Source organism: Alosa alosa, chromosome 17 (genome assembly GCF_017589495.1).
Source record: "Alosa alosa isolate M-15738 ecotype Scorff River chromosome 17, AALO_Geno_1.1, whole genome shotgun sequence".
Classification (NCBI taxonomy): Eukaryota; Metazoa; Chordata; class Actinopteri; order Clupeiformes; family Clupeidae; genus Alosa; species Alosa alosa.
In genome coordinates, this window is record NC_063205.1 from 1,208,537 (window position 1) to 1,230,022 (window position 21,486).

The 21,486-nt window shown below is 45.2% G+C and overlaps 1 protein-coding gene and 1 pseudogene across 2 annotated transcripts in view; one reads left to right on the forward strand and one right to left on the reverse strand.

Annotated features, from left to right (window-relative positions):
• The window catches only part of LOC125310807 (lysine-specific demethylase RSBN1L-like), a 42,595-nt gene extending 40,038 nt beyond the window's left edge, over positions 1-2,557 (forward strand). For both annotated transcript variants that reach the window (XM_048268525.1, XM_048268526.1), the window contains exon 8: positions 837-2,557. In XM_048268525.1, the coding sequence (XP_048124482.1) occupies positions 837-1,364 (528 nt within the window). In that variant the 3' untranslated portion in view covers positions 1,365-2,557. The remainder of the gene's footprint in view (positions 1-836) is intronic.
• A 457-nt stretch (positions 2,558-3,014) lies between these two features.
• LOC125310809 lies at positions 3,015-6,368 on the reverse strand (annotated as a pseudogene).
• Positions 6,369-21,486: the final 15,118 nt, after the last annotated feature.

A 21,486-nucleotide genomic window follows, 5' to 3' on the forward strand; every position in this document is an offset into this window, starting at 1 on the left:
TTTAAAATAACATTTAGTGAGTTCTGTCTAGTAAGGCTTAGTATTAAGCCTACATAATAGAATATTACAAAATACTAAATAATGAGAAGGCTACACTGGAACATTTTAAAACTTTATCGTTGTACTTAATTTAAGTAAAATAACACTTTAAGGCTTTAACAGCCATAACGTGATCCAAGCCAATGCCATTGGAAACGTATGCAATTACAGGAATTTTGCTACTCATCGACGCATAATAATTTAGGCTAGGCCTGTCGTGCGGGCGGCGACTAGCTAGCTAACTAGGCTACATCCTCGCTGAATTTTACAAAATCTGAAGTAGTTAATGCTAGATAGTAAAAAAAACACTGCAACATTTTATTTTCACTTTATTGAAGTGTGGCACGAACCTCCACTCTCACAGGTGCACATATTGCATATAGTGTGTGTGCTAACCCCGTGCGTGTGTGCTAACCCTGTTTCCTGTGTCAACTGTAGTGTGCGTGCGTGTGTGTGTGTGTGTGTGTGTGCGCTAACCCTGTTTCCTGTGTCCACTGTAGTGTGCGTGCGTGTGTGTGTGTGTGTGCGTGCTAACCCCGTTTCCTGTGTCAACTGTAGTGTGCGCGTGTGTGTGTGTGTGTGTGTTCTAACCCTGTTTCCTGTGTCCACTGTAGTGTGTGTGTGTGTGTGTGTGCTAACCCTGTCTCCTGTGTCCACTGTAGTGTCCACTGTAGTGTGTGTGCATGCGTGCGTGCTAACCCTGTTTCCCGTGTCCACTGTAGTGTGTGTGCGTGCGCTAACCCTGTTTCCCCTGTCCACTGTAGTGTGCGTGCGCTAACCCTGTCTCCTGTGTGTAGTGTGTGCAGTGGGTGGACGACGCCAAACTGAACCAGCTGCGGCGCGAGGGCATCCGCTACGCTCGTATCCAGCTGTACGATAACGACATCTACTACATCCCGCGCGGCGTGGTGCACCAGTTCAAGACCGTGTCGGCCGTCTGCAGCCTGGCCTGGCACATCCGCCTGCGTCAGTACCACCAGGGCGGAGAGGACGAGGAGCCGGTCGCCACGGCAACCACGCCCCTCGTCAAGCAGGAGCCCGGCAACACCGCTGCAGAGAGCCCGCCCAAAACTTCCGTCTCCACAACGACGGCGGCGTCCACTGATGCCCCCAGAGACTCTCAGCCCCTCCCCCAAATTAAAGTGGAGCCAGCTGATTCGCTGCTGGTTACCAAGGCAGCCAAGCCACAACCCAGCGGAGAGGGCCGGCCCAAGTCGCATCACCACCATCACCACCACCACCACCATCACCACTCGGACTCCACACATACACACACACACACACACACCCCAGACCACAGGACCTCCCCCCCCCCAGCCCTCTGAAACACACACACCCCAAACTCCAACCCAGACACACACTCCCCAGTCCAGGCCACACCCAGCCGAGCATAAGCCACACCCGCCCCACTATAAGCCACACCCATCCCATTCTAAACCACACCTACCCCTGTCTCGGCCACACCCACTCCACTTCCAGCAGACCGAGCAGCCTCAGCTGTTGTCTCCTCCCCCCTCAGTCCAAGCACACACACACCCCCACACACACACACACTCTCAGCCCCGACCCCTGACCCCAACACACACACTGCCGCCGCCACCAGCCCAAAGCCACACACACTCTCAAGCCCCGCCCCTCACACAAAGCCCGCCCCCACGGCCGCCGAAGCCCAATCAGGACTCGTTTTCCCCTGCAGAGCCCCGCGTGCAGCCGCACCACAAAGACGTTTTCTACTGAAGATGAAGATGGACTCTTACCCCCCACCCTGGACTCGGACGGTTTTTAACTACCCCCCACCCTGGACTCGGACGGTTTTTAACTACCCCCCACTCTTACCCCCCTGGAGGCATTTCAGTTCGCCCTTTTTTAAATTGTTTTTAAACACCCCACACCCCAAATCCCCCAAACCGCGATCCATGATGACGCCCGCTGTGTGTGTGTGTGTGTGTGTGTGTGTGTGTGTGAGGGGTGAGAGAGAGAGGTTTGTAATACACTCACAGGTGTGTGTGTGTGTGTGTGAGTTGTGCACTTCTGTGTGTACGTGTGTGTGTGGTGGGTGAGACAGGCGACTGCGGAGCAGCCGTTCACGCTAGACAAATGTAGCTTGTCACGTTCCTCAGTGCCTGTCCAGAGCTGTGTGTGTATATACCTGTGTCTGTGTGTGTGTAAGGGGCACTTATGGCTGTCTCCAGTGGGGCTCAGCAAGTGCGTGCGTGCGTGCGTGTGTGTGTGTGTGTGTGTGTGTGACCCGGAGTGCAGCAGAGCGGACTGGTCTTTAAATAATATATTTTTAAGTTGTAGGGCATAGCTGTTGTAGAGCTGACAGGATCTATTTTTTGTAAGATGCGGCGGCGTGGCGGGGCGTGGTGCGGCACACAGAGCTGGTTATTTATATCTCATGTCTGTTCTGTTCCTCATTCTCCTGCAGCACTGTAGTGTACAGAAGGGTTTTTCTAAGAAAACTTGTAGTGTGATTTCTACTTCCAGAGCGCCGGATTAAAGGCTGAGTATTAATGCACCTGGGTTGGTCTCTCTCTCTGTCACACACACACACACACAACCACAGTTTTCTACTTCCAGATCATCTGATTAAAGGCTGAGTATTAATGCACCTGGTTGGTCTCTCTCACACGCACGCACACAGAGATTTCTACTTCCAGAGCGCTGATTAAATGCACCTGGATTGCTCGCGCTCTCTCACTCACACACACACACACAGCTGAATGAACACGGTGTGCGCACATACATACACACACACACAGCTGAATGAACATGGTGTATACACATACGCATAACCCTTGTGGGCTTCAGGGTGCAGAGGTGCACCGTTACCCAGAGGAAGGTGGAGGGGAAGCAGGTGTGTGTGTGTGGGGGTCTGCCTGCGTGTGTTGTGTATGTAATTAGATATCGCTGAGGTTGAGTGTGTGTGTGTGTAGATAAGGTAATAAATAATATTTGAGTCAAACAGCATCACCTGAGCATCACCTGAATCCTGTTTTATTCACTGTACAGTTCTGAGTTAGAAAAAAATACTCCAAAGGTGAGTACATCTGTCTCTCTCTCTCTCTCTCTCTCTCTCTCACACACGCACACTCCATAGATGATGCACAGACAGAGGTTCTACTCCATAAGATGACACAGGGAACACGGAACACGCATGACGTTCTACTCCATAAGATGACACACGGAACACGCATGACGTTCTACTCCATAAGATGACACACGGAACACGCATGCAGATACAAAATATGCACAAAATAGACAACACACTTTATATACACACACTTTATATACACACACTTTATATACACACACTTTATATACACACACTTTACATACACACACTTTACATACACACTTCTGGAGGCTTTACAGTTTTCAGTGCCTGCTGGTCAAGGTGTGTGCGTGTCAGTTCCTGCAGCTGCTGTGATTGGTTGTTGGTCAGTTCCTGTGGTCTGCTATGATAGGCTGCCGCTGGTCAGTCCGTGCAGCTGCAGTGATTGGCTGCTGGTCAGTTCTGCTGGGGGAAGATGGCTGCTGGTCAGTTCCGCCGGGGGAAGATGCCTGCTGGTCAGTTCCGCCGGGGGAAGATGGCGCAGCCGAGCTCAGCGAGGGCCCCGGTGAGCAGCGTCCAGAGCGGCACGCAAATGTAGACGAGGAGCGTCCTCTCGAGCAGGCCGGTCAGACGAGCGCACAGTGCGGCGCAGAACGCCAACTTGAGCAGCAGCGCCACCACGTGCCACGCCTGCCTCCTCAGCCCCCCCCGACCGCCCGCTCTGGCCCCCCCGCCTTACAGCGGCCCACCATCCGCACGGCCAGCACCAGCAGCAGCACGCCGTCCAGCGCCCAGACCGGCCCGAACACCACCAACCAGCTCCACTGCACTCGGCCGTCCAGCTTCAGCACCAGCAGGATCAGGAAGACCAGCGCGAAGAGCCACGCCAACAGCACACGCTGCGCCAGAGACATCATGTAGTGCTGCAACACACACACACACACACACACACACACTACATTAGCAGCACACGCTGCGCCAGAGACATCATGTAGTGCTGCAACACACACACACACACACACTACATTAGCAGGACACGCTGCGCCAGAGACATCATGTAGTGCTGCAACACACACACACACACACACTACATTAGCAGGACACGCTGCGCCAGAGACATCATGTAGTGCTGCAACACACACACACACACACACACTATATTAGCAGGACACGCTGCGCCAGAGACCTCATGTAGTGCTGCAACACACACACACTACATTAGCCGGACACACTGCGCCAGAGACATCATGTAGTGCTGCAACACACACACACACACACACACTACATTATATACACACACACACTACATTAGCAGGACACGCTGCGCCAGAGACATCATGTAGTGCTGCAACACACACACACACACTACATTAGCAGGACACACTGCGCCATAGACATCTACTGCTGGAACACACACAACATTATACACACACACTACATTATACACACACTACATTATCTACACACACACACTACATTGTACACACGTTACAAACACACACATTACATTGTACATTATATGTGACAAACACACACACATGACCTAACACAGCAGCACCCAGCAGTACTGTAACTGGCTGGCGTTGATTAACTCTGAATCTCGAAATCGTGAGTAACACAATTTCTTACGATGATTTTGATTACTATAATAAAAGTATAATAAAAGCTACTATGTCATAAAACATAATCTTAACAATCACAACATGTCCAGCAACACTAGATAGATGGATGGGTGGATAAAGTAATAGATATAGGCTACTCCTGGGGTACGACGGTTTCAATGGTTTTGAGTTTCCTGATCCCCTTGGGTATCAATAAAGTATCTATCTATCTGATACTGATTTGTAGGCAGTGCTGATGAAGTTAGCGATAACGGAGTTAACGTTTTCGTGATGTATGGCCTCCTAGCTGTGTGAAACGCAATATTTATTTCATAAATACTGGGAATAATAGAATAGAAGATGGCCTGTTAGCTGTGTGAACCGCAATGTATTTCATAAATAATTGGAATATGCCAAGAGGTGCCACGCAAACACGGCCCCTGTGAACTGCTCATCCGTTGTAGTCTACCGCCTAACGGTAATATTGTCGGTGCTATCGTTACTTGTCTTGGCGAGCTTACCTTTAGCTTATTATATTCACGTTGGAGCTGTATCGTCGGTTTCGCCGTCTGTACCGATTACAGGTTTGCAGCCATCTCTGATATGACCGCAGATCGCATGATGACGGCGAGCCGCTCCCGGTGGGTGATTTCCCCGCAGCGCGATCCAGCGGTATGGACGCGGAGTCGGACTGGAACATAAACAACCGCGTTCTGCTCTGCCCCGCAGTGCTGCTCGTTCTGTCTGAACATTCCTAACGCTGCGGTTGGACCACTTGATGTCCATCTAAAAGGCCTAATGTACTTCCGGGTAAGGGGTCTAAACCGTAAAGTCCGTATAAATGCGCTTCAGAAAATTGAGACCTCATCTCCGGTTAGAATAGCAAGTGCTCTGCTGTCTGTGCACGCTGGTTGGATTGGGAAATCAACGGGCCTGTTTCAGAATTATGTGAGAACGCAGGCTATAGGCTACACTGTGAACACAATTATAATCAGGTTTTCAAAACGGTGATCAGACTAAATGAGTCCAGTCCAGTCGGATCAGACGCTTATGATGTCAGCCTTGTCTCACCATCAATCGTCTCCCTATCGCATTTACTGGCTAAGTAAAATAATGACCTTTTGTGAGAGTCTGCAGGTGGTAAAAGTCCGTCTCTTAAAACGTTACTGGTAGGTAGAACATTATCTTCGCCTCTGGGTAGAACTAGGCCGCCTATTAAAACCTACCGGAACCCGAGCACTTTTACTCTTCCCGCAAATGGCCAGGAGATGGCGCACCTCCTACACTTTGTGGAGAACTGTGCATACTGACCTCTTAGACATCCTCTGAGAATGCCACCAAGCCCGTGAGGGGTCAGATGAGCGAATCAGAAGCCAGCAGATGACTGCCTCCCCGCACCAGGGTAAAACATATCAGCAGGCGCCAGATAGCTTAGCCTACAGCTTACGCCACACAGTCACCGAGGAGAACTGTAGAAGTGCCACAGTGGAACAGCTTACGCCACACAGTCACCGAGGAGAACTGTAGAAGTGCCACAGTGGAACAGCTTACGCCACACAGTCACCGAGGAGAACTGTAGAAGTGCCACAGTGGAACAGCTTACGCCACACAGTGATTGCAGACACCTAACATGTGATTACAGGTTATGGTGACAATCAGATGGTTATCACAGCATAGATCAGACAGACAGATCTAAATAGATCGATGATGCAGACAGATAGCGTGTTGCTAGCCACCCAAAAAGAACTACAAGAAATGTGCACTCTCTCCTCAGTCTTCTTTCGTGCTCTTTGATACGTTTGGAATTAAAACGCCTGCGCTGCGCCCAAGACGTCTGAAGTGGGTGGAGTCAGGTGATTGGTTCTTTTGGGTCATTTTGAGTCAGACACGACATATTGTATGTTATCAGAAATACTCCAAGTCCGTTCTGCTTTTGACAGCCAGCCTGTGCAGAGGCAAGTAGCCTATGCAACCAGTGACCTGTGCAGAGGCAAGTAGCCTAGGCAACCAGTGAGGTGTGCAGAGTAGCAAAGCTGGCAGTATAGTTTGTTATCGGAGCAAGGCTGGCAGTATAGTTTGTTATCGGACAAAGCTGGCAGTAGTTTGTTATCGGAGCAAAGCTGCCAGTAGGTTGTTGTCGGAGCAAAGCTGGCATTAGTTTGTTGCTGGATGGAGGCTCTGATGAGTGAAAGCTAAGCTGGCAGTAGTCTGTTGCTGGATGGAGGCTCTAATGAGTGAAAGCAAAGCTGGCAGTAGTTTGTTGTCGGAGCAAAGCTGGCAGTAGTTGGTTGTCGGAGGCTCTGATGAGTTATCACTGCTGTCAGTGTTAAGAATCTTAATGGGATGTATGTTAACTGGGGATAAACAATTAGCACGTCATCACAAGCAGGTAGTTGTACCTTATTTACTGCAGATGTGACTCCGATTCTTAAGAAACGGCAACGTTAACTACACTAACTGTGTTGAGCCTATTTGTGTTGTGTGAGCCAAGGCCTTCTGTGCAATGAAGCAGTATGGGTAAGTATGAATGTAAATGTTCCCTTTACTCGTCCATGTCAAATAAAACAACATAACTAAACCTTGTTTTGACAACATGAGCCTTTGCCAAACACCTGAAAGCCTACCTTTAGATTTGAACGCTCGCACTGGTGATGACCTACAAGTTTCAGAGACACACGTTAAAACAACTACCTTGCCATGTTAACTTGGGTGATGCCTATTCCCCGAGATAGATAAAGATAGTTTTTCCACAAACGCGACAACGCTGCATTGCATAATCTTAATCTTAGGGATGGCCTAATCTAAAAGTCAAATCAAGTGGCGAAATAATGGACTTGCTGTAGGCTATGGGTCTGAAATCGCCAATGTTAGGTTTACTACTTTGCCCACATTTAAAGGCGAACTATTCAGTTTTTACCTTAATTTACCTTAATTTAACAGCCTCAGAGTCATTGGAGAATCGTTAGGAGAATTCCATATACTGATTCTGATGCTATATATATTGTCTGTCATAGGGCCCAGATTATTGTCTGTCATAGGGTCCAGATTATTGTCTGTAGGGCCTAATTATTCCAGATTATTGTCTGTCATAGGGTCCAGATTATTGTCTGTCATAGGGCCCAGATTATTGTCTGTCATAGGGCCCAGATTATTGTCTGTCATAGGGCCCAGATTATTGTCTGTCATAGGGCCCAGATTATTGTCTGTCATAGGGTCCAGATTATTGTCTGTCATAGGGTCCAGATTATTGTCTGTCATAGGGTCCAGATTATTGTCTGTCATAGGGTCCAGATTATTGTCTGTCATAGGGTCCAGATTATTGTCTGTCATAGGGCCCAGATTATTGTCTGTCATAGGGTCCAGATTATTGTCTGTCATAGGGTCCAGATTATTGTCTGTCATAGGGTCCAGATTATTGTCTGTCATAGGGTCCAGATTATTGTCTGTCATAGGGTCCAGATTATTGTCTGTCATAGGGTCCAGATTATTGTCTGTCATAGGGTCCAGATTATTGTCTGTCATAGGGTCCAGATTATTGTCTGTCATAGGGTCCAGATTATTGTCTGTCATAGGGTCCAGATTATTGTCTGTCATAGGGTCCAGATTATTGTCTGTCATAGGGTCCAGATTATTGTCTGTCATAGGGCCCAGATTATTGTCTGTCATAGGGCCCAGATTATTGTCTGTCATAGGGTCCAGATTATTGTCTGTCATAGGGTCCAGATTATTGTCTGTCATAGGGTCCAGATTATTGTCTGTCATAGGGTCCAGATTATTGTCTGTCATAGGGCCCAGATTATTGTCTGTCATAGGGTCCAGATTATTGTCTGTCATAGGGCCCAGATTATTGTCTGTCATAGGGTCCAGATTATTGTCTGTCATAGGGCCCAGATTATTGTCTGTCATAGGGTCCAGATTATTGTCTGTCATAGGGTCCAGATTATTGTCTGTCATAGGGCCCAGATTATTGTCTGTCATAGGGTCCAGATTATTGTCTGTCATAGGGTCCAGATTATTGTCTGTCATAGGGCCCAGATTATTGTCTGTCATAGGGTCCAGATTATTGTCTGTCATAGGGTCCAGATTATTGTCTGTCATAGGGTCCAGATTATTGTCTGTCATAGGGTCCAGATTATTGTCTGTCATAGGGCCCAGATTATTGTCTGTCATAGGGCCCAGATTATTGTCTGTCATAGGGTCCAGATTATTGTCTGTCATAGGGTCCAGATTATTGTCTGTCATAGGGCCCAGATTATTGTCTGTCATAGGGCCCAGATTATTGTCTGTCATAGGGCCCAGATTATTGTCTGTCATAGGGTCCAGATTATTGTCTGTCATAGGGTCCAGATTATTGTCTGTCATAGGGCCCAGATTATTGTCTGTCATAGGGCCCAGATTATTGTCTGTCATAGGGCCCAGATTATTGTCTGTCATAGGGTCCAGATTATTGTCTGTCATAGGGTCCAGATTATTGTCTGTCATAGGGTCCAGATTATTGTCTGTCATAGGGTCCAGATTATTGTCTGTCATAGGGTCCAGATTATTGTCTGTCATAGGGCCCAGATTATTGTCTGTCATAGGGTCCAGATTATTGTCTGTCATAGGGCCCAGATTATTGTCTGTCATAGGGCCCAGATTATTGTCTGTCATAGGGCCCAGATTATTGTCTGTCATAGGGCCCAGATTATTGTCTGTCATAGGGTCCAGATTATTGTCTGTCATAGGGTCCAGATTATTGTCTGTCATAGGGTCCAGATTATTGTCTGTCATAGGGTCCAGATTATTGTCTGTCATAGGGTCCAGATTATTGTCTGTCATAGGGTCCAGATTATTGTCTGTCATAGGGCCCAGATTATTGTCTGTCATAGGGCCCAGATTATTGTCTGTCATAGGGTCCAGATTATTGTCTGTCATAGGGCCCAGATTATTGTCTGTCATAGGGTCCAGATTATTGTCTGTCATAGGGCCCAGATTATTGTCTGTCATAGGGCCCAGATTATTGTCTGTCATAGGGCCCAGATTATTGTCTGTCATAGGGCCCAGATTATTGTCTGTCATAGGGTCCAGATTGATTAATCGTCTGTTGTCTAGACTCGGGTACATAGCCGTCCACGTTTTCAACAACTGGATTGTGCATCAGGGTGCTCGGGAGAATGGACTGATTTTTTTTTTTTTCGTCGGCGAGACCGGGGAGTCGAGATCTCGAGCAGGGTAACGTTAGAACAGTGTGTCGTCTGCGGAGTAGAATGCGTTGAGGAGAACGTTAACGTTACCGTGAGTGCAGGCGAGGGCAAGCAACCGGAGAAAGCGTGTGTTCGGAGGCTTGACTGCTCCCTCCTCAGTCGTGAAAGCCCACCCGGACCTCGGGCTGGCTTTGTCTCCGGGAATTGGCAACACGTGAGCGCGAGAGCACATCGCATTCAAGAGCTGCGGCGCTAACCGAGCGAGCTCGTGAAGTCAATCTCCCAACGTTTCCCCTTCTCAAATCCGCGCCGACAGTATCCTGTGCTCGCTCCCACAACCGAAGTGTGCGGCCACGGGAGGCCCGTATGTTTAACCGGTTCGTTTAAAATGTGATGTCTTTCTATTGAGAGCCGTACGTTTGACACGTAAAGAAAATAACCAATACACCCAAATAAATAATACCTTGATAATAATAATATTATAACATCATTAACAACAATTCTGATTGTGATTACAATAACAAATAGACTAAATTAATGCGCAAAAACTAATGAGTGATGTTTGCCCGCATGTGTTGTGGCTACTTGTGATGTGTACATTCGAAATCGCCTCTAGTTCAGACAATCACATCAGCCGTTCGCTCTCACGCGGCCGACTCGTGGTGGCGCTCAAAGGAAGATGCGTGTTTGTTTACGTCGTGGCTCCTTCAGATAGCTGCCCGCTCCTGCTGTCGCATCCCGTTATAACCTGCGCAGTGTGTGGCCGTTACATCACCACCGTCGTACATCAATCCCGGCTGTCCGCGACCTTCAGTGGTGACAGGCCGTTTGCCCTTGGGCTGCCAGACAGTCAGAGCGAGCGGCGACTCGGCGTCCAGACCCCGGCATCCGCACGGACAGGGAGTCGGTAGTTAGGGTAAGGAAACGCCCGCCCCAGTAGGACACAACACACTCCACAGATAGCGTGGCAGGGGGGCACTCCCCTCCCCCACCAACCAGATCCCGCTCTGCTCAGAGTAGATAACACACACACACACACACACACACACACCCTTCCTGTTCCCCAGAGGGCATCCCGTTATCCCAGATATGTGCATGCGGAGAGGGAGGTGAGCCAGGTGATCAGGGGATTATAAATAGGAGGCTTGTTTATTTGTGTCTGTTGCTTTTATTTATTTTTCTGCTTTTGCGTTGTTGCTTTTATTTGTTTTTCTGCTTTGAGTTGACCGGTTTTTGTTTTTCTGCTTTTGCGTTGTTGGTTTTAATTTATTTTTCAGAATTTGTGTTTTGACGGTTTTGTTTTTTTATTTATTTGTGTGTGTGTGTGTGTGTGTGTGTGTGTGTAGCGCCTCTGGGGATCATATAGGCCACTTACAGCACTTAGTGTTTATCAGCAATGTACGCACACATGCACACACACACAGGCACTTAAAGGGTGTGTCACACACACAAACAATAACACACACACACATATGAGTAAGCTTGTGGTATGTGACGCAACTGACATGTTAGACTTGTCCCTGATTTGTCAGACGGCTTTGGCAAAAGTGAGTTTGATGATGAGGGACGGTGTGTGTGTGTGTGTGTGTGTGTGTGTGTGTGTCTGGGTGGGTGTGGGTGAACGAGAGAGAGAGAGAGAGAGAGAGAAAGAACGTCTTTATATGTTCAGGGAGAGGGGAGTGTGTGTGTGAGAGAGAGAGTGTGTGTGTGTGTGTGTGAGAGAGAGTGTGTGTGTGTGGCGGATGTGTGTGTGTGTGTGTGTGGGTGAGAGAGTGTGTGGCGGATGTGTGTGTGAGAGAGTGTGTGTAAGTGGCTATGGAGGAGTGTGCATAACATGGCGAATAACGCTATGTGTGGGGGGGTGTCAGAGAGAGAGTGTGTGTGTGTGTGTGTGTGTGTAAGAGAGTGTGTGTGTGCAGGGGTGTAGTGGGCGCTGTGTGTGTGTGTGCAGGGGTGTAGTGGGCGTTGGGCGCGGGGGAGCGCCCCCCCACTTCTTGGAGCATTGCTTTGAGCATTTTAATAAGCATTTAGTAATATAACAAGTGTTGTTACCATTGATAACAACGCATCACGCAAACGTCTCCAATTAGGCCTCTTTGTCATAAAATTCGTTACAAGAATGACCGTCATGCTGTAGCACTCCACCATGCGTAAAGACATTAAAAACTACACAGCTCGTCGTTCCGCGTTACCCGAAAGTAGCTAGAAAGTGGCTATAAAACCATAGATTATGCAACTGCCTGTATCCGAATCTAGCAAGCATCTTTATGGCCCACTATTGCAATTCCTTCGTTTGTGTTTTGCAGAAAGCAGGTAGGCTAATCCAGTGGTCAAAATGACACAATAAGCATGTGTGAGTAATGTGTGCACCTCTGCATTTTAATCATTCGCAATGACATTCATATGACGCCCCCTCAAACTGAGCTACAGTGACCACACAGCGTGTTGAATATGCGTGTGAATCCTGCTTGTGCTATTGTTATTGCCATCGTTTACTGTACGTGTGGTAATTAATGAAGCCATGCCGCGGCATGTTATGCGTCAAGGACATTAGACTACGCTAGATTACATAGGCTACTCTACATTATGGTTTGTCTGTTTATTGTATGATACAACAAAATGAAAAGCTACAGACCATATTCATAGACTTTGGTGGAAAAGTTTAGTTTGGGTGAAGACCTTAGGCTACATTTTGAAGCTAGTCCATGTCATTTAATTGTCATTTAGTTGTTTATTCGGTTTCATGTTCACGAAAGCTGGTATAATTTGGCCTTGGCCTTACGCACCGATGTACTGTATGTGGAGGTGCGAGTGTGACAGTTTTTGCAATGACGTCATTAAAATAGCGTCCCCCCACTTTAAAAAACCCCACTACACCACTGCTGTTTGTGTGTCTGTGTCTGTGTCTGTGTCTGTGTCTGTGTGCAGCTGTGTGGTTGAGTCTTTCCTCTTAGAGCACTGCCTCCCCTCGTGTGTGTGTGTGTGTGTGTGTGTGTGCAAGAATGGTCTCTTTGTGCTAAGCAGACTGGAGCATCCAAGGCTCCAGACCGGATATGGTTGCTAAGCTGCGCAGGTGTGTCTCAGAATGTGGAGTGTGTTTTGATAGAGTGTCACTCTCTCAACACTCACTCACACACACGCACACACAGACCCCCACACACACACACACACACACACAGACACACAGACACCCCCCCCACACACACACACACACACAGACACACAGACACCCCACACACACACACACACACCCACACCCCACACACACATACACACACACACGCACACACAGACACCCCCCACACACACACACACAGAGAGACAGGCACCCCCCACACACACACAGACACACACACACACACAGAGACACCCGACCCAGTTTTATAACCTTCATAACGGAAAACGCTACAGGACAGCCAATGGAACCAGAACAGTTACGTCAGTGGGACACATATTAACACACACACATATACAAGGATACAAGGAAGTTTATTGTCACATGCATATAGTTACTGGAAGTAAGAAATGCAGTGAAATTATGTCTGGTGTCAGCCTATTTGTGAATTAATGGGGTAAAAAAGTGCAGTAGAAGAGGGGTTTAGTAGATATTAACACGCACACACCACTTCAGACAGCTGTTTACAGATTGACTTGTGTTGTGGTGTGTCAGTCACAGGACTGGCCTCTCCTGCTCCAGGTGGTGTGTGTCTGTGTGTGTGTGTGTGTGTGTGTGCGTGCGCGTGTGTGCGTGTGTGTGTGTGTCAGACATGGGGGACTCGAGTTATATTTGTTAGGACTTGAGACTTGCTTGATCAACATATAAAAGACTTGACTTGACTTGCTACTCATGACTTGAGACTTGACTTAGACTTGAGACAAATAACTTGAAATGACAACTTTTCATTTTTTCATAGATATTAAGGAGTTAACGTTACGATTTTAGAAAATCTGCTTAGGTGCTGTAGCATGAGTCACGCGAGCGAACCGGTCATTGTTACCAAGTGACGCGACAGACCAGCAGCAAGTGCCAGATCAAATGAGACGGACTGAGCTAACTTGATGTTAAGTGAAACATTTTTTTGTCTAAGTTTAATCTTGATATGCTAGCAAAAATGTTGGCAATGTAACCTTAAGTAAGCGCCTCTCTTTCTCCCTCCCTCTTAATCACGTCCCGTACATTACATGCTATTATCACCCGGAGAGAAGAAATGCTCTTTTCTGATTGGCTGGTGGGGTGGCTATTAATTCTGAATAACAGGACACTGTTCCATATCAATGCTTATGAATGGTAACTATAACAACCATAGTAGGACGACGGTTGCAGGCTTCGCAGCAATGGAATCAACTGTAAACAAGCTAACTGTCCATGCTATCGCTGTTATAGGGCCAACGAAAGTTGTACAACAAGCTGAACTAGTGAGCTGCTTTTTAAACGGAACCGCGTGTTTCTTTTGCTTGGACTCGGGCTGCGCTGGACTCGGGCTCCGCTGCGCGTCGGGGAGTTCTTTGCCCCTCGCCCTCGTCCATTAATTCCGTATAACAGGACACCTCGGCGGCCGTTATCCCTTACGTAGTAACAACAGTCAGTTCACATATTAGGTATGAGCTACACCAGGCGCGTAACTGCAGCGTTCCCTTCGCAACGCGTAAAATCCATTTTAGATGAATGGTCTATTTTTTTAAAAACTTAACGTGAACTTGAAGATTTGAGCTGAGACGTGAAGATTTGAGCTGAGACAAGGATGGATATTCCACAGCTGGTTCCTTGAACCCATTAAATTAGCAAGTTTAATTTGTTTTATTTTTTATGTTGACCTGAAATCCTGGAAACCCAAGAACATCACGCTGTTGGGCAGTGAATGCATGTAGCCTAGGCTTAACTAGATTGTGGTGGATCAATCATATTGCCTTCTTAAATCGTAAAATATTCTGTGGTCTCAGTTCACTGTTGAATGGGCCTAGCCTACCCTATGCTTGCTCAAAATATATGCTTTGTCTAGTAGAGGTGCTTCAAATTGGCGCTTTTAAAAATCGCCTGTCTCAGAATATGTAGAAGAGGTCCAGGGCAAATACCAGCGCAAAACTGTCGCCCCAGATTTAGTTGGCGTTACGACGGCGTGACAGTTTTGGCGCGTGGTATTGCCACCGTATCGTTATATAAAGCTCTGTTCTCGCTGTCTAGCTTTCTCCTCTTTTAGCAATCGATGATTTGAAAATTACTTATCGTCAACTTAGATCCATCTGATTGTTTCTAGTCTCGTCTCCTCTCCAGTGAGTCTCTTCCCCATAGTAGGCTACTTTACTCACTGACTCGACTTTATCAGAATTCACAGATTTCACTGGCTGAGTAGCAGCAAGCGAAATGATGGTTCCTTAAGCTCCTGCAGTAAATGCTGTTATCCTAACCAACAAAACATTTAGCGCAGCTTTGAAATCTTCTGTGAAAATCTAAATTGGGCTATTATGGTCCGGGTCCGGATAGGATCACGTCAGGGTCCGGACTCGGATCGCGGTCCGCCATTTGGTGACCCCTGCGATATAGCATTGAGGGCTTATGATATAGCATTGAGGGCTTATGTGTAATATGATATAGCATTGAGGGCTTATGTGTGAAATGTGTGAGAGGGCAGCCGTGGCCCACTGGTTAGCACTCTGGACTTATAACCGGAGGGTTGCCGGTTCGAGCCCCGACCAGTGGGCTGTGGCTGAAGTGCCCTTGAGCAAGGCACCTAACCCCTCACTGCTCCCCGAGCGCCGCCGATGTAGCAGGCAGCTCACTGCGCCGGGATTGGTGTGTGCTTCACCTCACTGTGTGTTCACTGTGTGCTGTTTGTGTTTCACAAATTCACCGTTTGGGTTAAAATGCAGAGACCAAATTTCCCTCACGGGATCAAAAAAGTATACTTATACTGATATAGCATTGAGGCTTATGTATAATATGATATAGCATTGAGGCCTTATGTATGATATGATTTAGCATTGAGGGCTTATGTATGAAATGATCTAGCATTGAGGGCTTATGTATAATATGATATAGCATTGAGGGCTTATGTGTGATATGTATGATATAGCATTGAGGGCTTATGTATGATATGATATATCATTGAGGGCTTGTTATGTATGATGTATAGCATTGAGGGCTTATGTATAATATGATATAGCTTTGAGGTTTATGTATAATATGATATAGCATTGAGGGCTTATGTATAATATGATATAGCTTTGAGGTTTATGTATAATATGATATAGCATTGAGGTTTATGTATAATATGATCTAGCATTGAGGGCTTATGATATAGCATTGAGGGCTTATGTATGATATGATAGAGCATTGAGGGCTTATGTATATGATATTTATTTAATTTATTTATTATATTTATTTAATTTATTTATTATTTTATTTATTTTACTTAAGTATGACATATTTATCATATGTCATACTTAAGTCACGTGGCGGCTCCATGCTGGACGGCAAAAAGATGGGAGACGGACGGCAAATTACATTATGTCATAAAGATTATGATGAACTGAACACCATTACTATAACATCTTTGTAGTTCAATGTATTGCAAGAAGATGCCAGTGGTGTTGTTAGATGAAATGGGTCATGATCGCAAATGTAAAGTTATTAAAACTGGTGGTAACAGCAAGGGGAGATAACGTTAAGTTAGGCTACTGTAATTAACATTACGGTAAATGAACACCCATAAGTATTTCTGGACTAAAATATTGCAAAGCGATTTGGTTACTTTATTTGTCTTGCTTTTATCAGTTGTAACATAGTCAAAACGTTAAGAATGTCATATCAGAACATGAAATAATAACTAGCTGCCACACTTAGAAGCTAGCTATTCTAGCTAACGTTTATCGTAGCTCATAGTGCTAGGGCTAATGTAACTCGGTCAGTTTGTGCGTTGCCCAGCTTAATAAACTTACTTCTTACATGTCTTAAGTTAAAGAATTGAAAGAAATAGGGAATAAAAAAAAAAAAAAAAAACTTGAACGGTATTATCTGTTTACATTCAGATCTTGCCAAAGACTTTGCCTAAGTGCTATCTGCCGTCCTGTTCAGAGTCTATGGTTGCTATAGCAACCGCTGCTGTGCTTCATACACTGAGGAGATAAGCATGCAATTGTGGTTGAAATACTCCCGAAACACAAAGAAAACAAACCAAAATATATCTATGCAAGAACATGGGATGTTGTTGTATTCCAAACAATAAGCCAACAGTCGTGGAAGGGCATTACTACGGTTAAATCTCACTATAATCTCCTAGCTGTGCGATATGTCCCATTACAACCCATTGATTTGATTCGTGTTCTTGCCGTCCACTAGGCAATTTTGCTGTGGCGCGAACAAAACGTGACGTCACTTGCAAGGGGTGAATAGCATTGAGGGTCCTACACCCTCCTAAAACCCAGTGTTGCGATGTTGCGCTTGTCAAAGTTTGGCAGTGACATCGACGGCAGCGTTTAATTGATTGATTAGTTCATTTTTGCAATATTATTGGGTCCCTGGAGATGACGGGTGTACCTTCAATTGTTTGAATATATTTTCATGATTTGATGTAGCCTACCTAATGTTTGAGGCATATTGAAATAATAATAGGCGATTTTATAATAGGTCTACTTAAAATAAATTTATTTTTATCAGTATACATTTCATCTTATTGTATAAACCGTTCAGATGTATGTGGCTTGAATGCAATGCACATTTGCAGACCTGCCAACCTGTATGCATTTTGCGTAGCAACCACGCATTTTCAGATCAAAATACGCTGCTACGCTTTTTTACTTAAAACTACGCAAAACGAGCAGACATCCAACTATACACATATAGCTGTCTGAAAATAAAATCCAATTATGGCAAAACGAGCAGACGTCCAACCTCTCCGGAAAGCTCCTTGAGCATGTGAATCTCCCGCTAATTCATGTGAGGATGAGATACAGTGAGAAAGTGACCAGTGAGAATGACAGGCAAAGCATAGTGGCCTCTCTTTGTTATTTTTTCTTCCGCCAACGGTGGGTTAAATGAAAGACTTGATGAGGTGAGTTTAACAAGTGTTCACTTGAAAATTCGCGTTCCCCTAGCTGCCGTTTTGCTGTGAAACTAAAAATATTCCACTGAGTGCGATTGTAAATTCACCTAGGCCTAATAGTTTGACTGTGTCTTGGAAAGTTATTACTTGTTCACAAGTTGTTTCAGTTAGCATATTTTCAATGTGTCGCTGATGGTTAAAGTTTTCATAACTAAGGCGCTAATGGAGCGCGGACCTTTCCAAGGCAAAATGCAGCCATTAACAACGAGTCTGAAAGTGGACCAAGGCGAAATATTTTGAGCTGCTCATTAATGAGTGTTCAATTTGTTTTTTTCTTTGGAGCATATGGATCCTTCTTCTTGATTATTAGCGTGAAAACAAGTGAGAACAAATAATGGGCTTATAGACGGAAATCGCGCACCTATCACTGTAGTTGGGATAATGTAGGCCTAATCATTGCAGCCTCACAGATGGCAGAAAGACCTGAAAGAAAGATCTGAAAGAAACTTGAGTGCATGTGCAAGTGAAATTCTTAGTCAGTAGTTTGCATTAGTCAGCAAGTAATACTTGAACAATGAATTTTTTTTTTTTTTTTTTTTACACACTGACAACAGCAGATGTCCATAAGCCTCTATCTACTGTAGGCTACATCCAGGTAAATTAGATATTAGAGTTGCACCGATATGGAATTTTAGGGCCGATAACGATAACCGTTATTTATTGGTTTGTTGTGGCCGATACCGATACGATAACCGATAATATTACTCTTGAAAACATTTTGTGAAAAGTGATTTGGGGAAAGCATTTAATAAGCATAATTTTATTGCAGTAATTTTACCTACCACCAAATGATGGACAGAACTCATAATAGTCCTCAATAGTACGGCAGTCAACAACATAACAGTAGCCTAGCCCTACAGTATGTGTGGCTCCTTTAAGTGAACCTGGCGCCAGTGAATTGCGAAAGTGAGTGGCTAGAGAGTTTGAATCGTTTTCATTTAGGACTAAACGCTCATAAACGGCTCCGCTTGGAATAAGCTACAGTATAGCGACCAAATCAGAGTTTGTGAGGGAAACTTAGGTTTAGTTTCAACTGCGGGTAACTGAATAAAGCTGCAACTCCTCAGACTGTATCTTATGTCCGTCTACTCTGTTAGCACAACCTGCTGCAGCAGAAATGAAAGGAGTTAGCCCCGAAGGTTTTATTAACTTATTATGATGACCTGTCTGAAACTGAAGCACGAATGGTTAGCATATTTCTAGGTAATAATACAAACCCAAGCTAAAGTAATGCAAATATAATACTAAAACACAACTTAGAACTAGGCCTACTTATGTACTCGTCCCACTAACGAGTTTGTTTATTTGTTTCCTCGACCAGTGCGGTAAAGTGCAAACACACCAGCACAAGACTGTTCTAGATAGGGCTGAGCTCCGCTCTGTTAAGGTTAAATGGCGGATCATTCACGAGAGGATTTTGAGATGCACAGATTCCCAAATGAACGCATATCCACAGATTTTGTTAGAGTGGTGAAATACATTAACACCGCTGACATTATATTGAGGAAAAAGTATAGCCAACCAAGCTCAAGTAGCTCAGTGTAGCCAGACGGACCTTACGTAGGCCTAAATTAGGATTTTAAAACATATCGGCACAAATTATCGGCCAGAATTCTGTTATCGGACCGATAATAATATTTTCATTTTTTCACTTATCGGCTAATAATATATCGGCCGCAGATATATCGTGCATCCCTATTAGATATGTTGGCATAACATGGGTGATGGATGTATTTCTTTACAAAATAAATCTTTAATATTAATGGATTGAAAAGATGTATAATACCAGGCATGATCGAATAGGGCCCACATAAAAGAAAATGGACAATACCCACATCAGTGCCTATCAACACAAGTGGTTTTCATAGGTCAGGATTGTTAGGCTCTAAAACAGATTGTCAACATTATAGAGCTACTGTAAAAGATTTAGTTTGCACTTTCAGGAACACATTGGATCCCGTTTAGATAGATATTCAACATTAAAGAAGCCCTATGCAAGTCTGGTTATTCCTTCGCTGTTTCTGGGTTTTAAGCCTGATTTAGGCTCGCATTTTTTTTCACGACATAGCTCCCCCTGCAGCCGGTAGCAAGTGACTGCTACGCTAAACCCCCACTAGCTAGCGAGCTAGCCATCAAGAAACCAAGCTGAACACATACTGGGCTCACAGTAAAACGGTCGAGCAAACACATTGTTCAAGATACTATCAAACCACATTACAAAAACGAAGTTCACCCAAGGGTAGGCTACTTACAATTTCAACAGCAACAAAGCCAAGTCGGAGTCCATTTTGCAGTCTTCTTAGAAACTACAATCTGACTAGATTTTCAAGGCCTTCCGCTGAGTCACATCTGGATTTCTTCGGTCCGGGACCAGAAAGTTGCATATTCGTTTTTTCCGTGGAGAAGCACTAGAGGGAGACGAAGCACCCACCACACGACCCAGAAAGTGTAGAACCATCAGAACGACTCTCAACCTGCATAATTAAGGTCTTTTTTGCTAAAATTGTTGCATAGGGCTTCTTTAAAGATGGGTCGCTATCCAAAATGTGTCTTGCGAGTATGGCTATGTTTGTTTTTGGCTGCATGCATGAAGGCCGATGTGAGCAATTTTTGTTTTCTCGGCTCGAGGTGCTACCCAAAAAAATTCTTCAAGGTTGGCAGGTCTGCATTTGTTACAAATAAAAATCCAGCAGTTCATAACTAGCCTACTGTAGCCTATTTCAAAATGAAAACGTGGGTAAATCATCATGAATTAGTATGACTTGGCTATGACTTGCTTGACCCAAGCTTTGACTTGACTTGCTTGATTGTCACAAAATGACTTGAGACTTGAAGGTTAAGGGTACGTTCAGACTTGGCGTCTTTTTCTGACAAAAGAAGTTATGCAGACCGCTTTTTCAGTTTGAAGAATAAATCTGCCAGCGTTCTTGTTCCAAAAAAGCAGCCGGAGCTTTTTTTTTTTTGCGATAGGCAAAGTGACTAATGTTATGTGTGGATACAAAATATCACGGAAGAAAAAATTGGGGGTTGGCTATTGCTTTTGGGATGTTATGGTGAAGTTGTGAAGTCATGTCAAACAATTCCCTATGCTCAGACACTAAGACGAGTCTCCACCAGTGTTCTGTCACCTTCTCCATTTTTTACTTGTTGTCATTGGAAACCACAGGTCTCGGTAATCCGCTTGTGATTGGTCAGCTGTAAAAAAGGCAGCATGACGTATGGCGTTTTTCCGTTAGAAGTTGAATATTTCTCAACTTCTGAGCTGCAGAAAAAGACGGTGGCGGTCGCGTTTTAAAAGAAGCCGACGATTTTTTTGAAAACACTGTCTACTCCATAGGATATAGGCAGCTGCGAAAAAGGCGCTTAGTCTGAACGTACCCTAAGACTTGAGACTTGCTTGAGACTTGAAGGTTAAGACTTGAGACTTGAACATTAAAGGAAAATTCCGGTTTTTAGCACTTTAAGGCCCCTTTCTGGTTTGTTTTAGATGAACTAGAGTGGTGGACACC